Source organism: Brachyistius frenatus, unplaced genomic scaffold (assembly GCF_029030835.1).
Source record: "Brachyistius frenatus isolate BFR_SWC_R1_liver_20210118 unplaced genomic scaffold, ASM2903083v1 Contig_77, whole genome shotgun sequence".
NCBI classification, from domain to species: domain Eukaryota; kingdom Metazoa; phylum Chordata; class Actinopteri; family Embiotocidae; genus Brachyistius; species Brachyistius frenatus.
In genome coordinates, this window is record NW_027210676.1 from 1 (window position 1) to 19,967 (window position 19,967).

The window sequence follows — 19,967 nt, forward strand, 5'->3', positions numbered from 1 at the left end:
TTGCCTTCCTGAATCCCGGCCTGGATTTGAATCAAAGAGTCTGACTGTGAAGATGATTTAGGATTATCTAATGTTTATTTTTATTTTTTTTTCTGTGCAGGAAGCTCTCGGCAGCCTGGAGGACTACGACAAGACCTGTGTTGAAGCATCTCTTAATGGAGTTAGTAATGTAGTTCAACAGGAGTGGGGCAGTGCCTGTCCCTGTCAGGTATTTTGACACGCTCTGTATCCAATATCATCACACATCTGTATTGATTATTGATTATTAAAGCTGTTGTTCAGTTATATAATTTTCCTACAGTGATTTAAACTTTCTGTGCTTATTTTTTTTTACTACATAGTTATGTTTATGTACCTTTTTCTTCTGTCCTATAGGTGGTGCTGGTTACTGATGGATCTCTGGGTATTGGAAAGGGTTCCCTACGCCACTCCCTCCAAACCCTGAAACATCGTGGGGATGACAAGAAGTTCCCTCTCCCTTTCCCTTTCCCAACCAAACTGTTCATTATGTGTGTAGCCAATGCAGAGGAGGTACTGAACCACAATTTTTGCTGACTGATCAACACGTAATTTGTATTTACTTGCATCTTGATGTGAACACTGTCAGTTTAAATCCATGAAGGACATGTGATCTGATACCATGCGACCCCAAGCAGCTAGTCATAAACACAATCTAAGGTCACGGCCTCTGTTAGGTTGTTATATCTTACAAATTGCTGCTGAAATATCAGAGTGAGAAAATGGCAGTTTGACAGCTGTTTGTACCTGCAGCCAGGAGACTCACAGACTTTAGAGATTCATATCTATGAGTATTCATGAGGTAATTAAAAGAAGGAAGCTGGTATGGGAGAAACTTAATGTGTCGTTTCTTTCTCCCGTGCTTCCATATCAACACACAAAAATCTGAATGCTTCATGTAACCACACAGGAATTATCAAGCTCAGTATTCGTATGTCATTTTCATCAGCAGTTTTGTTTGGTGACTTGTATGCCTGGAAAGTTTCTCCTACATCTATTTAAAATTCCAGTAATATACTGCTTGCTGTACATTTGCTACCTTTAAAAAAAAAAAAAAAATGGGACCGCATGTCTTGTGTAATGTCAGCTGCAGATGACTGATGCCATGGACAACTTGGAGGAGCTACTTCGTCTCAGTGGAGGGGACGGACAGATCTTCACTATGGACGGACCACTTTGCATGAAGAGTGTACAGGCCATGTTTGGGTAGGACTGACACGGAGGAAATAATACAAGGAACATTGCTTATTTGTCTGTTATATGTTTAGTAATGCACCTTTGTCCATATTGTGTGATTGCATATCTGCAGGAGGCTCATTGATCATGCATACTCTCCGTTCCATGCCGTCTTGCACTGTGGGAATCTGTCCTCAGACGTTCAGGTGTTCCCTCGACCTGAGCCTGTTGTGGTGGATGACGAGGTGGAGCCGATGCCCCGAACAGTCAATACAGGTAATCTTCAAATTTTATCATTAGAGTTTCATTTAAACAGTTTATTCTTCAACGAAATCTCCTTTCTGCTATATGTCTTTCAGATTTAGAAATTGTGGGCTTCATTGAAATTGCTGACATTTCCAGCCCTCCTGTCATATCCAGACACCTGGTACTACCGATTGCTGTTAACAAAGGTTTGTTTTGACATTTTTAGAGAAATATTAACAGAAAATGAATAGACAAATCAGCTGCGTAACTCATCCTGGTCAGTGATTATGCTTTAACAAAGTCTTACTGAAATGAATACACATTTAAAAAACAAAACGGGATTGGCGATTTGTACCTTCTTTATGTTCCCACAATTCTCTGGATGCTGTTACAAGAAAAAATGCTTTTCAGTAAATGAGGTTCTCTAGCAACGAGTACAGCTTAGAAAATGCTTCAGGGTATTGTATAGGTTATATAGAAACAGAGAAAAACTAGGAAAAAGCAGATGAGCTGCTGATAACCCACCATCATAATTACCATATTCTCATCATATTCAAAGTAAACACACAATCTTTTAATATATACAAAAAAAATACATGTATTTTATTTGTACTTGATTTCAGATGTGGATGAGGTTGGCACTGGAGCCACAGATGAGCTTGAGGAAGAACCTTCTGCCAGTCAAATGGCAGGCAAAAGTCCCAACTTTTGTGTACTTCTACATGGAAGTCTGAAGGTTGAGGGCATGGTGGCGCTGGTCCAACTGGGGTGAGATACAACAGAGCCGTTTATTGTCAACACAAATGAGTTCTGCTACGTTCACCTGCTGAGTAATAGTTTTACATATTTTATGAACAAATGGCAAAATACAATTTGCTCTTTTTACACCAGGCCAGAGTGGTATGGTATGTTGTATTCCCAAGCAGACAGCAAGAAGAAATCAAATCTGATGATGTCTCTGTTTGAGCCGGGACGAGGGCCTCTGCCTTGGCTGGGCAAGATCTCACATTTGGGACCAGTCTCAGGTAACCTGTCACCACTCCACCATGTCAGGTTTCTTCTCTGACACACAGGTCACAAGGATGTTTTCCACGTTTTTACAACAAACTTACTTTGTACCTACTACAGGGTCTTCTTTGCATACTGTTAATAATTAATATTAGTTAATATTTTGGACATTTTAGGGTATTGTTGAACTTGATAACATATTACACACTAACCCCTTTTCAGGTAAATGACTTGTTTATTCCAGAAGAGCAGAGGCCTCAGTTTGTTCATGTACACATCCAGTTAATAATTGACCTATCTTTCTTACAACTGCTTTGATCATGCTGGGTTAGATACACTGGCTTCACTCTGGTGTTTGACAATCTTTCTGGTATTTCAGAGGCTGCTGAAAATCCCTATGGAGAGGATGACAGTAAAAGTCCTTTCCCAGTGCAACCGCCGGTCAAACGGAGCTATGCCCAGAATGTCACTGTGTGGATTAAAGCCAGTGGACTACAGGTGCAGTAAAACCTCAGTATAAATGCACTGTTGTTTGTTGAAGTCTACGGAAAAAAGACAACAGTGAGACAATCTTATTGGCTTTAGTCCTGCCAGTAGAATTAGACAAAATATACTCTCAGGTAAAAAAAAAAAGACAGTTTTGCTTGTAAAATGAATTGATTACTCAATTAGCTGCTGATAAATTTCCAGCAAGACTAATTGGTTTATCTGCTAATCATTTCCGCTGTAGAGGGAAGTAAACTTAGCAGAGCCTCGGTGACTTCTTTCCAATGAAATTTGGTTAAGACTGATACTCTTGTTACTGTCATATTAATTATAGTGATAATTCTGACTTGTAAATGCTGTTAACATCCATCTTATCAAAATCAAACAAATATGGATTCCTTGCATTAATCAAAGTCCATAATTCAGTTCAGTTAAACCCAAATTTTATGTATATATTGTAAATACACAATATTTACAATACACTGAAATTATACAACAATCCTCTGATGACATGAACACTTGCAAGTTGTTCACATGGTAAGCTTTCATATCTCTATCATCCTTCCCATATGACACAAACACAGCTGTGTGGATAGTGAGATGTACAATTAGAGTTTTAACCATGAACTTTGCTTAAAAAATGTCTTGAATGATTTTTTTTGTTTTTTTTTTCCCCTCACTTGTAAGACTCTGACTATGTTGAGTGCTGGTCAAAACATTATTTATAGTCATTTCCAGTCATCCCTGATTCAAGTTATTTATGCTTTCATTGCACAGACTGATGTCCAGAAGATCCTGAGGAATGCAAGGAAATTGCCAGATAAAACTCAGACCTTTTATAAGGTAAGTTCAGCCAAAGTGACTCTGAACTGTGACAATAAAACGAATATTTTTCAAAAATTCAATGAGTTTTGTATTGTCGTCTGTCAGGAGCTGAACCGTCTGCGGAAAGCTGCCCTGGCTTTCGGTTTCTGGGAGCTCCTTAAGGGAGTGGCCGACCTGCTGGAGCGAGAGTGCACCATGCTGCCAGACTCGGCTCATCCCGACGCTGCTTTCCAGCTCTCCCACGCTGCACAGCAGCTCAAACTAGCGAGCACTGGTGACTCTCAGTACGCTGCTTTTGATCACAACATTGTTCCCATGCACACCGACTTCTCAAGCTGAAGCTGATACGTATTAATGGACTTAAAATACAACAGCCTCAGCCTGTGTGGAACAACGTGGGACAGCACCTGGTGTATCCTGAAGGTTGTTTAACAAACTCATCAAAGAGGCTACTTGAAGAACTTATTTGTGGATACGAGTCAGGCTTAGAACTGAAAATGTTAGCTTGTACATATTTTTTTTTTTTTTTACTTATTCCTTAATAGGATCTTTTCCACGAGTTGACCAGATTTAAATTTCATTTTTATTCAATGTGTAAAATATCTGCCACATTTACAGGAAACATTTGGCAACGGCTGTTTATGTTGCCATCCAAAATTCAAGTGACTTTGAAAACAATAAAAAAGCAAAGTGAGAAAGAGATGCAAATGAATATCGCTCATAGCAGGTCATTGTTGAGCATGACGGATACAAAATGCTTTCTGTATTTTAGCAGTCAGCAGTATGATTTTCCCTGAGCTTCATTGGGCGGTTTAGAAATCTGGAATAATAACCGAGTGTTTGCCGAGGATATTGTGGCTTTCTTCATTAATACACCAATGACTGTAAATCAAATGACAACAGCATTAACAACCTTATCGGTGCTGGTTGCAGTGCATTCAGTCAAAAATACCACTAAATTAGAAACGGGATGAAAAGAAAAAGAAACAGTACAACACAGGATATTAGATTCTATGGGTTTGACAGCTCTTCAGTAATTCATAACATATGATATATATATATATATATGAGAAATTAATTACTAGTAAGTAACTGTCCATGTGAAGATAAAATATTGCATCATCTGTAGGATGTTCATATTAACCATACTGGACGTCATTTTAATGCCCGCAAACAGGCTGTGGATAAGTAAATAACTTCATAATAAATCTGGAACAGATGCCTACAGTCGGATTTTGGAGCAGGATGATCTTTTTTATATATATATATATATATATATATATATATGTATACTCTAGAAATAAGCAGGCAGCAAAGGTGTCAGAGGAATGTTGTTGGTGCTGAATCTCAGTTTGCTTTCCTCTTTTTGGTACGGAAGCGCCTCTTCCTCTGCTTGTAAAGGTGACGAAAGTTGATAAAAAGTCCTGGAAAAGGGGAAAAAAATAACAAAGGTAGTATAGAACAAAAATAGTAATTTGGAACAATACTACATGTTCAATTTGCATTCCTAAAAGTTGGCGCACTGGCTCTGATTTGTAGGGAAAAAAAAAAGAAAATCAGTCTTGCGTATTATTAAAAGATGAAACCTGGGACAAATCTTCATAGAAAGCATTGTTGTAATTTTGGGTGGCTTAATGAACAGTAGGATCGTTAGTTCCAGATAATTCAGACATGTTTTAAAAAGACTAGCAGTGTTAACTACGGAGAAATGCAATCTAGATTTCAAGATAGGGTCTAAGAGCTCTTTATCTTCAGAGTCCATATAAGAGGGGGTTTTGTGTTCGTAGGTGTGCGTGCGTCAGAGAGAGATAGACTGCAGAACATTAAGTGTTGTAGTTCTGCTGGTACCGTCTAAATATATTTTAGTCGGTTGACTGAATCCTCTGTCTCTGTTTCACTGATCCTCTCCTGTGATTCACCACAAGGTCGAAGACGGAGTCATGTCCTGCAGTTATTTTATTATCCTGTCTAAACATAGGCATTTCCAGGCTGGGAGGAGGGAGAGCTCTTTCTTGTCTGGCAAGTGTTAGTTTGACATTTTTATTATAAAAAGTCAGCAAAGGCCGAAGTGGAGCCAGAGAGTTAATGAGAAATGAGTAATTTATACCCTCTTATCTTTTGGTGGAATGTAAGAACAGCTGGAAACAAGAGTGTCCATTAAAGCATAGAGTAATATGTTCAAACACAAATGTTTTTGCGGCCACCTACCCAAAAACATGAGAACAAGATAGATGTGCAGGATGGTGGAGAAGCTGATCGAGGTCCCGACGGCTTTCGGCAGAGGAATGCTGAAGAGTTTAGTTTTGTCAAAGAGGGGAATGGATTGTATCACCGCAACAGCTACAGTGGATTGAGAGAGGAGATCAAACATTAGTTCTTGTGCGTGAAGGATTAAAATTAATTCAAAGAGAAGTAAACCAAGCTCACCTTCAGCTAAAACACCTAACGGATACAGTGGTATCCAGATTGTGTACCGCAGCCAGGTGAGGGTTTTCCACTCTGTATTGAAACAGCCCAGCATGTAAAATGGATACCTGAAATGGGAGCAGTGTGTTGGTTTTAGGAAGGAAACAAGTTGTCCTGCCAATCAGCTAACACCAAGTCCTCCTCACAATGCAGCTGAGATGACCTGCTGTTGTGCTGATTCTTAAAACACAATTACTGCTGACAAGATTGTTTTATTTTATTGCTCACGTTTTTCTGAAGTACACCTTTTTCATGTATTTACAGTATTATTATTAGTTGTTTTTTTTAAACTTAAAAACCTTAATTACAAGAAAATAGTGTAAATAATAGGTCAACCGTCCACCAGAAGTGTATATTACTTTTGAAAACATAAGGTTTTATTTGAAGAATTGTGTCTGTGTATAAAAGAAGTCCATTTACACGACTGTTTAATGTGAACACAAGGCAGGTGCACACTCACCTGAAAATCTCAATGGTGCTCCACAGATAGAAAACAAAGAACACAACTGGCTTGTGGTGCATTTCTTCCAAACTACCAAAAATGATGAAGAGGATGAAATTCCTTCCAACCACCTGACATACAAACGACAAGACCCAGAAGTACAGAATTAAATGAGTACTTGCACAATAAATGTATCGCTGCTCCATCTGTGACCTGATGAAACTGGAACTCAGACAAAAACAAAAGGAACATCCCGTACTTGTATAAGAGTTGGAATAACAGCCGTCCGGACGATGCCAAAAGCAGCATTGAGGACCTCCACTGCTGCCAGGATCTGGCAGAAGAACATCACGTCCGATATCGAGTGAAATGTGTCGTAAATAGAATCTGAAATGAGTTTCAGAAATGAGACATTTCTTTGCGAAGTTCCTGTGACGTAACCGATCGACTAAGAAAAAGCAAAATGAAACTTCAAGCTGAAGCAGGGTTATAATTTCTCACCTTGGCCAAAGAAGAACAGGTGTGCAGTCATTTTGACAAAGATCCATGAAAAACCAAGAAACTGTACCAGGTTGTAGACAAACAGAAATCCTGTTTTCAGGCTGACAAACCCTGAAACGTTTCAAAGAAATCGAAAAGAATAAGGGAACTTCTATGCCAACCAAACTGAGTAACACATGTTTTAGGAAAAAAACAGGAAGAGACGCATAGAAAAAGTCAGAAGTTTCAGTGTCTGGAACGTCAAGTAATTATTATTTTAATTTGATAAACAAATGGAACCCATTTTTAATGTCGTCAATATTTGCACTCACCTTCATCTTTATGTCTCGAGACCCTCAGCCTGTTCCTCTTCTCCTCCTTTACAAAATAAAACGGTGCAATCTTAGCTCCAATATCTCAGTAACATCCACATTTTACAATCTTCTGTCTGTGAGTTTGTTATTTAGTACTGCTGTACTAAATGCATGAAAATGTCCCACTGATGTGAAAACACAAGTTTATTCTCACCTTTTCCCGGATCTCCATCTCGGCGTCTGACTCGTCCAGCCAGCGGTCGAAGTCTGGTGCCAGGAAGACCGGTTTACGCTCCTGTACAGTCAGTCTTTCCCACCAGCATCGCTGCTCTTTCCGCACCATGATGTTTACCTGCCGCTGTGTGGACTTGTGGCTCACCTGGGCAAACAGGGTCAGAGATGTCAGTCTTTTTAGTTTTTAGAAAAACTAAAAAGACTGACATCTCTGACCAATCTTGAAATGAGTACATACTTCCGGCTTCACTGGTAAAACAAACTCCAAGCTGAACTGGTATTCATTTAGTCCTTTTGCACCATGGCCTTGGCCTGCACGCAAAATGCCATCAAAAAAAGTCACATATCCACTTTGTGACAATATTTTCAAATGGAAATCAGTCAATCTATGTTACCTCTGAATTGAAGGACGTTATCTTTCACACGGACATCAATATTCTGCAAAAAGAAAAGATATGCAGATGAGGACACTTCCTCTCAAAGCATTATTTTGCTTCCTGTACACAATACCGCAGAACAGAGATGATAAAGTATTTTAAAGGACTGAAAAATTAGACCCTAACAGCAGCTGAGCAAAGAATGCCATAACAGTCTATAATCCAAAAAAGGATTATGATACTTAATTAGCAGCAAGAATAATTCCCTTTTTTGAAGAACTTTTCCATTTCACTCAGTCTCTGCCCTGAATCTGGTCTTGTTCATGTCACTGTATGCTGAATAATAAACATTGTAGAGCTACTAAATATATATATATATATCTGACTATTATGCCAAAATTCAGACAGGTTAACACCAAAGTGTGCTGGAGAGGGTCCTCCCTGCAGCTTACAGTTTGGTACAAAATGACATCTTTATAGGAGACAACATGTCCCTCACCTCTAATAACCCCACCTGTGGGGTGCGCTGATAAAAGTTACACTGCACCGCCGTCCAGGTCGAGCCAAAGGGTATTCAGAGTTGTTAACAGCTCCACGAAAAGGTTGTTGTTGTTTTTTCCTCTCAATATTTCAATAAATGATAAAATATCCCCCCGAAAATCAAAGATTAGAGAGAAAAAAAAAACTGTAAACAGACCGGCGTCAGACTTGACAGATCATGGCAGACCGAAGCAAAAAGGCTTTGTAAAGATCAACTATCACCTGCAAGGATCTCTTATTTATCATCCGATGTGCAAACTGCACAGCTACCCAGCGACGTGACATTTACAAGAGCCCGCAGCCTTAATTTGCATCATTTTATACGTATCCCGAAAGATGCAACAGAGTGCTCTGGTAGGTCACAGAGTCCAACACCGACAATTTCCTGACGAGAAGCGAGGGCACGAGGCGGGTGACACTCACCTGAGCGTCTGTCAGGTCCACTCGCAGGTAGATTTCTTCATGGCGTTGAGCCCAGTAGACCAGCGGTGTCAGTGTCATTGTTGCGTTTCTTTTTTCTTTTTTTTTTCTTTTATATAGAGCTTTGTTTCAAGTAAAAAAAAATCAGGCTGGAGCGAGAGTGAATGAAGCCTCGCGTCATGCTAGCTGTCCTCCGAGGAAAGCTTCAGCAAATACGCAGAATATTCTGCGGACGCGCGCGCTCGCCATCTGTCAGCGTGGCGACGTGCTCGTGCACGAGACACCGCCGTTTTGGTTCTTCCCTGATTGGCTGGCGGTGAATATTTACGGAAGTTAAAAAAAAAAAAAGAAAAGTCAAACGGGAATACGGCGTTGAAAGTCAGTTTTGTAGCCCTCCTCTTGGGTGCTCTACGCTAATATGCAGACAGACGATAACGTTTCATGCCTGAAAAGGGATTTGTTTAAATCTGCCGGGGCATTTCATGTTCTCGTTGGCGTAACAGGAAGCGTGGCAGCCTTGAAATTGCCTCTTTTGGTGTCTGAGCTTCTTCAGTTTACAGGGGTGAGCTGCTCAGCTTCTTCGTGTTTATTCATTTATTTATTTCTCTTCATTATGAACGTCTCCGCTGTCTGATACCTTCCTACTGTGGTACCAAGTATGACCCGTAAACCTACACACGTTCACTGTCTCTGCCTGTCACAGGGCGCTGAAAATCACCTTTACCACAAGATGGTGATGTTAGGCAGCAACATAAACATCACAGCAGCGTTATTACCATAGTTTTTTTTAAATAGCTGCTACAGTTTGTTGTACTTCAATATTTAGTATTTTACTCAAAAGCCTCATAAATTCCATTAAATTAAAGCCTAACAAATATTAGAGGATAAAAGTCGCCAAGCAGTGTCATCAATATGCTCAGATACCTGAATTAGCTAAATCTGTATGATGATTAAAATTATTTTTTTTAAACAACAACCCTACATAGGCTGTCTGTGAGATATAATAAAAAGAAAAGTGAAATGACAGTGAAGGGGGAAAGGTATGATACAACAGTGTTGGGATTATTGTGGGGAATATTTTATAATTCAGTAAATAAAGACAGTGTAAAGTATGTTGTGGTAAACAGGGGGATGTAGCTGCGTCTCTTTTCCATGGTCAAGTCAAGTTACATTTATTCATGTAGCATTAATACTAAACTTGATTTATAGTATTACTATTAAAATTGGGCTGGACTAGGAAATGCCAATGACAACAAGTACATGTTTATTCTAGATTTTAAAACAGGTAGTGATGTTGATGACCTGACCTGGAGGGAAAGACTTTTCCAAAGTTTTAGAGGTGTCACTGTAAAAGCCAATCTGCCTGAAGTGCCAATCCTGATCTAGGAACTGCTAAAAGCTGCTGGAAGCTACATTCGACTGAATATCATCCAGGGAGCAGAAGGATGTAATGATCCAATCAGTCAGTGTAATCGCCAGCAAAATGTGGTCATAGTGTGATCAGCATTAGCACTAGCTGTATTTTACAGCGTTTGCAGCTAGTTTGAGATATTTCGCTCTCTTATCACCCATAATATTTGCAAAGAAAATTCAAGATGAGAAAGGGTAACAGCTTTTCAAACTGCAGCTGGGATTTAAGAAACTACAACTCTGCTAATTACACAAACTAATAAATGCATCTGAGTATGATAATGATGAGTATACAGCTGTTTCAAAAATTACTGCTGGTCCTACAAAACACAATAATGCAGTCAAAACAAATGCTATAGTAAACATCTAACCACAAATTTCTGTGGGTGTTCCTACCACTAAGGTACTCCATGTGCCATTCTACACTGGGAAAAAACTACAAAGTGCCTCTAAAAATTATTGTAATACATGTCACTGTCTTGTTTTATGCATTAGGTGGATGTACGAGTGGTCACTACGGAGCATGCCAAGCACTTCTACAATCCTGCAGATGTCTCAGTAAAAATCTACAGTGACAAGGATGAGTGGGAGGTAATAATAAACTTCCCTTGAAAGTTTTACTGGAGCCACTATTAACTGACGGCATAAAGCAGAGTTTCTCAAACCTGGAACGACCACTATTCTGACAGGACAGTGGAAGCTTTTAAAAAAGAAAGTTATATTTTTAATGTAATAATACATTACATAGACTAACAATGTATACAACATTTTGTACACTTCACATGAAGGTTCCCTCGTGTTCTTGAAAATATATAAAAGAATTCCATACTCAAAATCATATTGAGTGAATAAAAGAGTGACATGAGCTGTAGAGTACACACTTGACAACTTTCCGGTTACTTATGAGACTATTAACACATAAAAACATGATCAACGGTCAGAAATGATAGCGAAACACTGATCTAAAGTGTCATGTCATCCAGAAAGGAAGTAAATAAGTCAACGGCTTATTGCTTGCGTGCCAAACAGCATGTCTCTTTGTTTAGCTCTGGACACAGAGATCAGATCCTGTGCTACACATTGAGTTAAGGCGCTGGGCAGACCTGCTTGTCATTGCCCCCCTGGATGCCAACACTCTTGGAAAGATTTCTAATGGCATTTGTGACAATCTGCTGGTGAGAGCATGACATTATTATCTCAGTATCTACACAATGTTATGGCAAATAATAGTTTATTACACAGTGTATCAGAAGTTATGTCCAGGCTGATTTGTGTTTGCCCTTTGCAGACATGTGTAGTAAGAGCCTGGGATACTAGCCGACCTCTCCTCTTCTGCCCTGCAATGAATACAGCTATGTGGCTGCATCCCATTACAGCCCAGCAGATATCCAAGCTCAAAGAGTTTGGATATGTGGAAATCCCCTGCATTGCTAAGAAGCTAGTGTGTGGAGACGAAGGTAAGGTTGAAGGCCAGATAAAAACTAAAGTTATTAAACTTCTAATGATATTTGTTTTCACCATATAAAATCTCAGAATCCAGGACCTGTTTGGTTTGATCATGTCAGTGAGAAGAGAGCTGAAACTAATAATTGTTTTCATTGTTGATTATTCTGCCAATATTTTTCATTTAATCATTTAGTCAATAATCCTCAAAATATTAAATTTACAGTTGTGACATGAGAGCCTTTAACCAACAAATGCTTTGCATTTTTCTTGAAATTTCATTTGATTTGATTGTTAAAATAGTTACAGATTAATGTTTCTGACCAAGTAATCAATTATTCTACTATTCACTGCAGCCTTAAATCAAAATGATTCAACATGATCAATTTTAGCATGAAGTAAGTCCATGATACAGATTCTTACTGCATTATCGTCTTTTTGCTTTATATTTTGTTATTGCCCAAAAAGTTTTAATGTATGCAAATAAGTAAATAATAATTATTTTATAGTTATTTTACAGTCATACATTTCCTGCCTTCAAGAGCTGTACAGTAAAAAAAAAAAAAAATTAAAATAAGCAGAATATTGGCTAAATGCAAGACAGACCAGAGGTAGACAGATGTGCAGCAGATTCAGAAACAGTACTGAAAGTCAGCAGAGAAGCAGTGTGTAACAGTAGAGGGTAAATCATATGACATCAGTGGTCTAAAGGTGAATAAATGGCATATAGGCAAAAGTTGAAATACACAAAGACACCTCACACTGATAAATATATATATATATATATATTTTTTTTTTTACAAAATTGGGTTAGCAACATTTACTTTGTAGAAAAAAAGATTCAGAGACAAAAATAATTTTCTGCCTTCCTGACAAATATCCGCATGTGCACAGTAAGTTTCTTTGTCTAAAAAAAACAACAACAACATAACACCAGTTTAAAATCCAGCGGTGTAACATGTCATCTTGCTGCCATGACGTATAAACATATCTCGGCATGATTCAGCACAGTATGACTGTTAGATGTGGTTTCAGGTGAACAGAGCACACGCCCAACCACATATTCCAGGAGATGACTCGTGTATGTTTTACTCTTGATCAGGTGACTTTTCCTGATGATGTCATTTTAAAAGGGCTTTTGAATTGCTCTTAATACGATCCTGAGCATTTCCGGTTTTCCGTGGAAGACCCGAACAGGGTCTGTTGCTCCTGATAACACAGTTCTTACGGTTACAGCGACACAGAAAACCCTCCTCCACGGCCAGATGGCTATTTATTGAAGAAATTGTAGGAAGGAGCATAGTTTAGAGCCACTGGTCCTTAGCATGGAAAGGAGCTATTTGAGGTGGCTTAAGGCTACCAGGATGCAGGTGGAAGAACCACTGTTTTCTCGGAAAAAAAAAAAAAAAAAAAAAGTTAACCCTGACAATATTAGTAATACAGGATGAAAATGGCATGATTCAGTGGAAGACTAAGTCCATAGATTTTTATTCAGGGACCGGCACTGTATTCTTCTAAACAAAATCATGCATAAGACATGAACAGCAAGCTTCAAAAATATTGTAGTAGCTTGTTAACAACGATCTGATAAATTATCCATTTTGGAGAGCTTTTACTTTGAAGTTGTTGCTGCAGTAAGTGTTAAATTTGCATTAATTAGATCAGTGCCTGTATGAGCCAGGTCTCTGATAATGCTGTGTCTTCCTGAAGTACTGGTGAGGTCTGAATAAATACTTTTGGTGGCCTGGCTCAGATTTAGATGCAAACGATGTGAATGTAGAAAGTATATGTATTAATGTGTGTCTTTGAGAATAGGGAATCTGCACAAGGATTTGCATTGCAGTTTTTTTTTTATGTGTGTTCTTTGTGTAGTTGCTCCCTGGCCACTGACTGACTGATTATGTATGCCTCCTTGCTGAAGGTATTTATATAACCTGTTGTTCTTTGCTGCAGGTAAAGGTGCCATGGCAGAGGTATCAACTATTGTCAGTGTTGTCGAACAGTATCGTCAGAAACCAGATGAGTCATCTCAAAAAACATGAACGTCACATTCTGGCTGATCACCAATGACGACTTGAGCTTCGGCACACCCATGGTAAACTCACAGTTACATTCACCTGTTTTAACTGATTAGTCCTCTTCTTAGGTAGAGTGTGCAGATGTGTACAGACTGTCATTGACCGGCATCCCCTGCTGTCACTATTGATGCTCCTTTATCTTAATGTATTTGCACATGGACTTCTGTGAACTTATGTTAATTCCTCCAAGCACAATTTGATCAAACTGCAACATCTGGAGCCTGATCAGCCTGAATGATGAAAAATACTGTTGTGGAAGTGAAGGATCTTAATTGTCAGCGGGTATTAGAGCTAAATTTGAACAGCGCTGGTTTTTATGTTTATCATAATGTTTAATGACCTGTTGTAGGGAGAATTCCCATCAGATGAGCTTTCCATTTAAGCCCTTCACCTTTTCTGAAGTAATTTATTACTACCTACATTTTATTTGAATGTGTGTGCATTACTGTTGTTTATAAAGTAGCATTTTATTAAAGTCATGTCAGTGAACATTTACTGATAAGCTGAAAAGTGCTGTTCATGCATGGGCAGTTTCCTTTCAACATACATACGTGTGATATCCATCATCCCCAGCATTGAAAATACTTCCTGTATGCAACATTTCTTCCTTTTTCCTTTAAAGGTGGTTGGCAGAGAAAATGCCGCAGTGCTGCCAACCACTTGAAAAGAATGCAGTTGAATGGATAAAGTTTAACAAACCTGTTTAATGTTGTGCTCCAGTTGTCTTTCTATAAGCGCCCTCTGAATATCTCTGGGATTATTTATTTTGTGTTTAATGTCAGCTGAGTAAACCATACAGATGTGGGTTAAGATTTGTCTAATATGGGCATATTATTATATCATATATTTGTTTAACACCAGTGCAAACACCACCTTAAAAAAAAACTGTCAAATATTCTGCCTGTTTGAAGAAGTTGATTGTAAACACTAGGCTGTAAGACATGCTTAACTTGCTGTTGTTTCTTTGACAATGGCTCTGGATAAATACTGTCACTGTCAAAAATAAAAGTTACAAAATAAATTAACACCAAAAAAATTAAGTTTCAACCCATGCTTCATTTTCTAGAATAATTTTGTTTCATAGCCAAATACGTCTTAAAATTATGGGTCAAAAATGTGATTTGGTATTTTGTCATGAGATTAAGTTTAATCGGCAGTTACTGGCATTATTTTTGGAAATTTACACTTCCTAAAAGAGAAATGATGACTGTGTTTAAAGCAGCATAGTTGTACTTCAGCAAGCTGATCATTATGCAAAAAAGACATCAAATGCATGTGCTTATTAAGGAATAAATTTGAGTCTTCACAACATTCTCCTTATCAGAGTCTGTCGAAGCTGCCATGGTGCCTGTGGGGTTAATTATATGACATAATGCAATGGAAACTCTTTTTCCGCAAGGCAGTGTGGCTTTACTGGAGAAGCACATTAAATTAAACTGTTAGCTGAGATATGGATGCCTGGATGGTGCTAGTTGTAGCAAAGATAAACTCTTAATTTGTTTGTGCAGACAAGATCATGTAATATTTTTGGAAAACATCCTTCTCATTGTCGTAAAATGTTTAAAAAGTTTCCTTTACCAAATGCTTTTTCCCAGGTCTCTAAGTACCAGAGGTCAGAAGTGAAGAAACCCATGTGTCACATTAGTGTTCGACATGTTTACCGTACGAGTCTGTGTTCAGAGAAGACCAATGTGAAACTTTCAAATCAAAGCAGACAATGGTTTGTTTATATCTGTGAGTTGAAGCAGACAGTAACAACTGTCCTCCTTGTAATACACAGAAATTGAAAGAAACTGCACCTTGTAGTTGGCAATCATGGAGGTACGTTTCCTCTGCAATAATACTATGTTGGACAACTAGTACCACAGTGTGTGTTCTGCTTTATAAGAGATCCAGATATAATATCTCCCTGTTACAACCAAAATCAGCAAACCTAGACTTTTAAAATGAAGTTGATTATTAACATATTTTTTTTTCTAACAATCATACAACTTAAATAAACTTTCCTGTTTTACAGGAAACTTGAAAACATAAAACTCTTCCTGATCACACTGATCACTGGTGAATCATCAACGCTGTTTCCTTTTCAGCAAACGGTGAACGTATACTCAATTCCCCAGCATTGACATTTCTCTTCCCAGTGAGAGAAAACAGTTCCTTTATAACAAACACACAGATGCTTGTGCTGCTTGTGCTTTGTCTGTGCTGTCCAGATAGTTATATTTTTATCTTGTTTTATCTGTGTTCCCACCAAAACCAATACGTTGGAGGTAATTTGGTTTGCAAATAACCGGGGACAACACTGTTGAGCTGTCGAGGTTGCAGCACATGGAGCCATGTGAATGGCTCCCCAAACAAAAACCATCCTTCCCCGAGCCCTAACCTGTCGTGCTGCTATTGGCTGCAGTGTGATTCTGTTAATGAGGCCAGGGGGAACATTACATCAGCCATACCGACAAGGGGAGTGTCATCGCAGCCTTGACAGCGCTGTGGAGGAGTTTGCAGCCTGCAGGTGCATTTAATGGGAATGAACACAATGTTCTTACAACTACAGATAAATTGTGAAAACTTCTGTTTGGCTGTATTCAGAGGTGATGGGAAATAATCACAGGTGAATTTTTTTTTTTTTTTTCCCATCTGTTGACATTTTACTACCTGTTTATCAAAGGAGGTCTCTCAAATGGCATAATCACTCAAACCTCTCTTTTTTGTGATATTTAAAAACACGCAGGAAAATAAACTGAGCCCTACATGTACCTACTACACTACACTGCTGTTATCACACTTTAGTGATAAATAACTATTCCCTTTATTCCATTGTGTGCGTTGCATTAGATAATTAGCCTAAATACTTATCACTAGCTTATTATTATTGATTTTAATACTGTTATTATTAATACTATTATAATCTTTGCTCAAAAGAAGAGCACAAAATCCATCACTTTATAGTTGCTAATAGTGACTTTATTTCATCAGATAGAGATCTGAAAACAAAAAACATTCACACAACCAGCATACAAGAACAACACGTCTTATGTTACCAAATAAATATGAATAAAATAACAGACATCAGATAGCAAGGCTTTAAAATATCCGGGAACCTGAAGGAATCCAGCACTTCATTGATTCACAGTTCATTCTATTTAAGAGGTGGATTGTACCTGAAACTTGCTCCTGCCAGGGTTAGTATGTACATAAGGAACATGTACTGAAGGCTTAAATAGTGATTGTGTTGTATTAGTTGATAGAAGAGAGAACATCAAATGGAAGCTTTAACAAGAGAACCCAACCCTTTTGCATTTCTTTATCACAAGTACACTGCAGGTAACTGGAGACAATCTTAATCAAATTCACGTTCCACATGACACAGCCATGTATACAGGTGAATTTGGGCAGTTATTTATTTTTATGACGAACCAGGATATATACATATACTAACTGCTGTGAACGTAGAGGCTAATTTATGTGTCAATGTGTACATTCGGGAACACTTGTGTGTCTGATGCAACTCATTCAGCCTCAAGGCTCAAGACGTAGTTTATGGTCTATTAGGACGTTCACAAGTGTTTCATCAGACGCTATCCCCTCAGAGATCACCAGCTCTGCTCCCTCTGTCACCACAACTCAATTTATTGACGTTTAAAAGTGGTAAACACCTCGTGGATTCACTCAGGAGCAAGTAGAAATTAAAATATTGTCTTTCACAGTTTTTGGACATACTGTAATTTATATAATGCATTTCATGTATATATTTCACTATATGTTACTGGTATTATATTTTTGGTCATTTTTTTAAATCCCATTTTATATCTATCATATATATATATTCCCTTTTGAATCTTAGTTTCTAGAAGTTCATAACAAGTTCTTTATGATCCAATGTCTCTTTATGTTTATCTATAAATCAATCTGAAGACAAGAAAATGTTTTTCATTTGGTCAGTGATCTATGATGGCTGCCAGGAATGCAAGGGTACATGCTTGAATAGGCCCCTTCAGTTGACACATTTATTTCTCTCTAAACCTGAGGTATAGGAGAACAAGGAAAGCCTTTTGTTTTCTTGAACAGAGAAACCAGATGTGCATTAAATCACCTTATTTTAGAGGATGAGAGCTTGTCTCATCTGCTGTGTTTCATGTCATTTCCCTGATATGTTGCATGCAAATTGGTTGTATGTGACCAAATCTCGTTGATAAATGCCTGAACTGAACTGCAGTAGCTGTCTGACATCTTCATCGGCCAGAAAAGACCATCACTGTGGTGGATCTTTTGTAATAAAGGCCTACCTGCGAGAGTTTTTATGATCACACAATACCTCCTACACCTGCAGGTGGGCAAACAGTCTGTCTACACAGTGGGCTGAGAGTAAATCTGCTCTTAACCATCATTTATTCAGGTGGATATGTGATAAGCTGTGGGCACACAAAAATGAAATCATACCTGATTAGCATTCATCATTTTTTACTTGACAGGGTCTTCAGCTGCACTCTGATATATAGTACACTGGCTGCAGGGGAGTTTCCAGTCCTCCCATGTCTACTAACAAGCACATTGTGATCAAAGGCAAAGATATCAGGTCTCTCAAGGTCCAAAGCTGACTCCGTGTTTTGCCAATATGATGTGAGGGGATGATCTCAGAATTCATGAACCAAAACTGGAAACAATATGAATGTCTATCATCTGCTTTTAAAAAGATCAATATTGAATCAACAAGGAGCAGCACAAAACAAGTGGCACGTGTTTTTGGATTTGGGCTAGTGATGCACTCATCACTCTCTGACCATAACACATATCATTTCTTCTCTTCGTCCAACCTTTTGGGAGATAAACCCCTGCTCTTCAAGATCCTTTGTTTACCATAAAACCATTTGCTATAGATTAATGTGTAATTATTTATATTTAATAGAAGGTAGTTCATTGAGGAAAATAACCAAATAAGCGCAAACTCTGCTGCTAGTAAATATTGACATACGTATCGGGTAATTAGAGGCAGCAGATCCCTTTAAATGGAAAAGAGAATGAAAGCAATCAGTCTGTTCAGTCTGTGCAATCATTCACAGACTTTAACATCAGCAACAGGTCTGTATGGTGGGTTTGGGGAGTTTGAGAATGATTGACCCTTCTCTGAAAACCTTTGCTGTTTCCGTATTACAAAGCAGCATCACCTATCTGACAACTGAGTACAGTAATCCATCATTTTTGCCTTGTATGTTTGAAGATTTGTCTTGATGCGAAGCCTCAAGCTGTAATGCCATGGTAACTGGAAATGTGGGAGATGTGGGAGTGCTCTGTGGGGGAAAGAAATCCCTGCATCCTCTCCTCAGTCAAACCCCCCCTGACGAGCATCACTTTACCTGTGAGGCCTCTGGGACTGATAGAAGCCAGCGACTTGTTGAGACTAAACTGTGGCAGCCCCACAGGGACACATAAATTAGACTGCAGCTTGCAGGTGAAGAGGGACAGGTATGATGCAAGTGCAACAAGAAATGAAGTCATTCAGAAGATAAATCAAGTGAGAGTGGAAGAATTTAACTTTACGATAAAGCACCGCACTACAAATAATTCATTGTGTCATAAAGTAAATGAATCAAACAGTACTATAGCTACTCTTAAAAAGTAATCACGTTTCTTCTCAAGGCTCATTGACAAATTCATTAAAAGGTGAAATGTGGGCCATTATTGATGACAAGAGGCAAAGCCCAGTCTGTCTGAGGTAATGACTGACCTGATTTTAACTTTGGTCAGCTTTAAAGTCAACCATTAACTATATTAGGATGAGGTCAACACAGCGAAAAAAAAATTTTTTTTTTGTTTTTTTTTTTGTGTAGAGCCTTTTTTTCACAGCAGTGTTTGTTCTACAAGTCATTCACATATGCTGTAATTTTAATTCAGCACCTTTTTATTACCTCTTTTTCTCTGCGTTTCCTGAAAGGTTTTTCTTTTTCTGAGAGGAAATGCATCTATCGTTTAATCTTTTAACACGACTATTAAAACACATGATGGT

General features: G+C 38.4%; 3 protein-coding genes across 3 annotated transcripts; 2 read left to right on the forward strand and 1 right to left on the reverse strand.

Annotated features, from left to right (window-relative positions):
• Window positions 1-70: 70 nt before the first annotated feature.
• On the forward strand, window positions 71-5,019 carry ints14 (integrator complex subunit 14). Its single transcript, XM_069708725.1, has 10 exons — window positions 71-208; window positions 376-531; window positions 1,106-1,224; window positions 1,328-1,470; window positions 1,554-1,646; window positions 2,064-2,208; window positions 2,332-2,465; window positions 2,828-2,946; window positions 3,712-3,777; window positions 3,865-5,019. Exons 1-10 carry the CDS (start codon window positions 71-73, stop codon window positions 4,096-4,098), a joined length of 1,347 nt encoding a protein of 448 aa, XP_069564826.1. The 3' UTR covers window positions 4,099-5,019.
• A 28-nt stretch (window positions 5,020-5,047) lies between these two features.
• LOC138626734 (very-long-chain (3R)-3-hydroxyacyl-CoA dehydratase-like) lies at window positions 5,048-9,274 on the reverse strand. Its single transcript, XM_069708616.1, has 11 exons — window positions 9,036-9,274; window positions 8,091-8,133; window positions 7,934-8,007; window positions 7,676-7,840; window positions 7,480-7,525; window positions 7,169-7,279; window positions 6,927-7,054; window positions 6,686-6,798; window positions 6,187-6,293; window positions 5,968-6,099; window positions 5,048-5,183 (listed from the first exon to the last, which is right to left on the reverse strand). The coding sequence occupies exons 1-11, from the start codon at window positions 9,111-9,113 to the stop codon at window positions 5,107-5,109; spliced, it is 1,074 nt and encodes a 357-aa protein (XP_069564717.1). The 5' UTR covers window positions 9,114-9,274; the 3' UTR covers window positions 5,048-5,106.
• Window positions 9,275-9,382: 108 nt separating this feature from the next.
• ppcdc (phosphopantothenoylcysteine decarboxylase) lies at window positions 9,383-15,964 on the forward strand. The gene is made up of 5 exons (XM_069708734.1): window positions 9,383-9,594; window positions 10,938-11,033; window positions 11,489-11,617; window positions 11,731-11,899; window positions 13,839-15,964. Exons 1-5 carry the CDS (start codon window positions 9,451-9,453, stop codon window positions 13,925-13,927), a joined length of 627 nt encoding a protein of 208 aa, XP_069564835.1. The 5' UTR covers window positions 9,383-9,450; the 3' UTR covers window positions 13,928-15,964.
• Window positions 15,965-19,967: the final 4,003 nt, after the last annotated feature.